General features: G+C 41.0%; 1 protein-coding gene across 1 annotated transcript in view; it reads right to left on the bottom strand.

Annotated features, from left to right (window-relative positions):
• cnksr2b (connector enhancer of kinase suppressor of Ras 2b) overlaps positions 1–2,500 on the bottom strand; it is a 78,580-nt gene that overhangs the window by 30,937 nt on the left and 45,143 nt on the right. The window contains exon 5 of the mRNA XM_031572333.2: positions 2,224–2,265. Within this exon, the coding sequence (XP_031428193.1) occupies positions 2,224–2,265 (42 nt within the window). The remainder of the gene's footprint in view (positions 1–2,223; positions 2,266–2,500) is intronic.

The raw sequence follows: 2,500 nt of genomic DNA, 5'->3' as shown, positions 1-2,500 counted from the left end.
TAAATGTGCATTTGTATGTGTGTGTGTGTGTGTGTGTGTGTGTGAATGAGTATATGTATGCAGGTGTGCGTGTGTGTCTGTGTGTGTGTGTGTGTGTTGTGGTACCCCAAGCTGCACTTGGTGTCCCACGTGGTTTACAGTTTTTTCCAATCATTTTAGTTCTTGTACCTATACCATGGATACTTTTCCCAAACACTTAACAAAGTGGGCTTTACAGACACACACCTCTGCATATCAGTTAACTTTTGGTGCAAAATGCACTACAACAACCACACCACAATCAATTCTGCCGTAACTTTAACACATGTTCCCTCTCAGAGTAGAATGACCTAAAAAACACTAACAACTTGAAGCATTGCTAATTGCATCTATAAGATGTTGCTGTGTCCTCCAGTTTAGCATAGATTACTGTAGTGTTGCATTAAAAAAAGAGAAAAAACACACACAGACAAACACTTCTTTGGACTACAGTAATAAAGTTTGTAATATGACAGTAAACTAATAATTCTAAAATGCTGCAATATGTTTCAATACAGCCATATGCTAGAATTGCATGTGTTACTGCACTATATAGGCTTACTACATTACAACAAAAAGGCATGAATATGCTACGTATTTACTGCAGTATTTCCAATGCAGTAAATTACATACATCAACACAAGACACAGTCTACCAAAGTACTGTAATACCACTAGAAGTCTGCTGTAGCCCTACAGTAATGCTGATCCATTCTGTCCTCTGCATTTGGTGTCAAACTTTTACATATTTGAACTTCGCATTTACGGTAACATTCTCCTCTGCATTGCATCTTGGAAATAGGTCAATCCAAGCCAAGTATCTGAAGACAGTGTTCATATGTCGGTTTGCCTCTCACAATAGATGAGTGTGGCAAATTTACTGTAATTACTGTAAATTGAATAATTGCATTCTTCAATCACTGTCTTTCACTGATAGACTTACATAAAGAGCAGTACTGTAATAGTGGAAACAACTTTTCAGGAACAGTTACATCTATGTGTGCCTTCTATAGACTCTATTACTACCTGTATTAGAGATAGTGAGAAGTCTGCAAGCCAAAACAAACTAAATCATCTAAATAAACTTTCTGCTAAATTACAGTAAGAATACTTTTTCTTATTCAAGCATACAATTTAATTTGTCTGTCTAAACAAAGCATCTTTCCATCTACAGTGATCTAAATTACTGTAAGTAAGGTTTTGAACTGAAAGTTAACTGTTCTGAACAGAGTATCTAAACATTGGCAAAAATGCTGTAGTTCCACAGTGTTTTGCTGGTAGTGAACATTGAATGGGACAGGTATCCATGCATTTTGGAAGAAGGTGTCATTGCCAGCATTTGTATCTAAGCATAGGGGCAAGTATCCACAGTTTGGTTCACATGGTCTACTGGTGTGCTCCATGTGTTAAGTGTTTTGGGAATGTGAACATGGTATAGGTACAAGAACTAAAATGATTGGAAAAAACTGTAAACGTGGTGAATTCCCTAACCAGGGCTGTACTGGGCAGGCTCTAGGACCCTGGGGAGGTGCTCTGGGGACTAGGGAGGTCAGGCCATCCACTGATTGCAAGCTCAGGTGCAAATGGTTAGGCTAGTTTGGCACCTGAGCAATAACTAGTGCAACAGAGAGTTGAGAGTCAGAGAGAGAGTAAAGCAGGACTGACGAGGGAAGGTTCCAGTAACTTTGTGTTGAAACCTATGGGCTTAAGGCTTTTGAGTTAAGTTTGATTACCTGAGTTGTAAATGTTAGGAGTTAATAAATGAACCTGTTTTACTGAAAAACACTGTGTGTGTCTACATCTGTGTGTGTGTGTGTGTCTACATCTGTGTGTGTGTGTGTGTGTGTGTGTGTGTGTGTGTCTACATCTGTGTGTGTGTGTGTGTGTGTCTACATCTGTGTGTATACATAACCTTGTGCACTTGTGTTTGTGTCTGCATGTACAGCATATGCCTATGAATGTGTGTGTGTGTGTGTGTTGTGTGTGTGTGTGTGTGTGTTGCCTGCTGTGACCACCTGAAGTGGAGACTGCCACGGTGTGTGTGGCCCACTCATGCTGCGTCTGAATCTGAAATCTGGCAGACTGTTCTGAAAGAGTGTGCTTGAGTGAGTGTATGTGTGTGTGTGTGTGTGTGTGTGTGTGTGTGTGTGAGAAACCTGGCAGGCTGTTCTGAAAGAACCCCAAACATATTCTCACGTTCTCTTACCACGTGCAGGATCTTGTTCTCCGTCTCGTACACGGTACAGTCCTGCAGACAGAGAAGCAGAACAGAACAGAGCTTAGGTGATGTGCAGGAACATCACACACACACACACACACACACACACACACACACACAATCAAATCTGGCATGAGGGATTTGGGTTATTTAGATCAGCAATGAACTCCACGGCCAGTTTACACACACACACACACACACACACACACACACACTCACTCAAGCACACCAACACATAGGCACACACACACACACACACACACAC

This window comes from Clupea harengus, chromosome 8 (assembly GCF_900700415.2).
Source record: "Clupea harengus chromosome 8, Ch_v2.0.2, whole genome shotgun sequence".
Taxonomy (NCBI): Eukaryota; Metazoa; Chordata; class Actinopteri; order Clupeiformes; family Clupeidae; genus Clupea; species Clupea harengus.
Note: the sequence above shows the minus strand (reverse complement) of the source record. Positions and strands in the feature narration are given on the sequence as shown.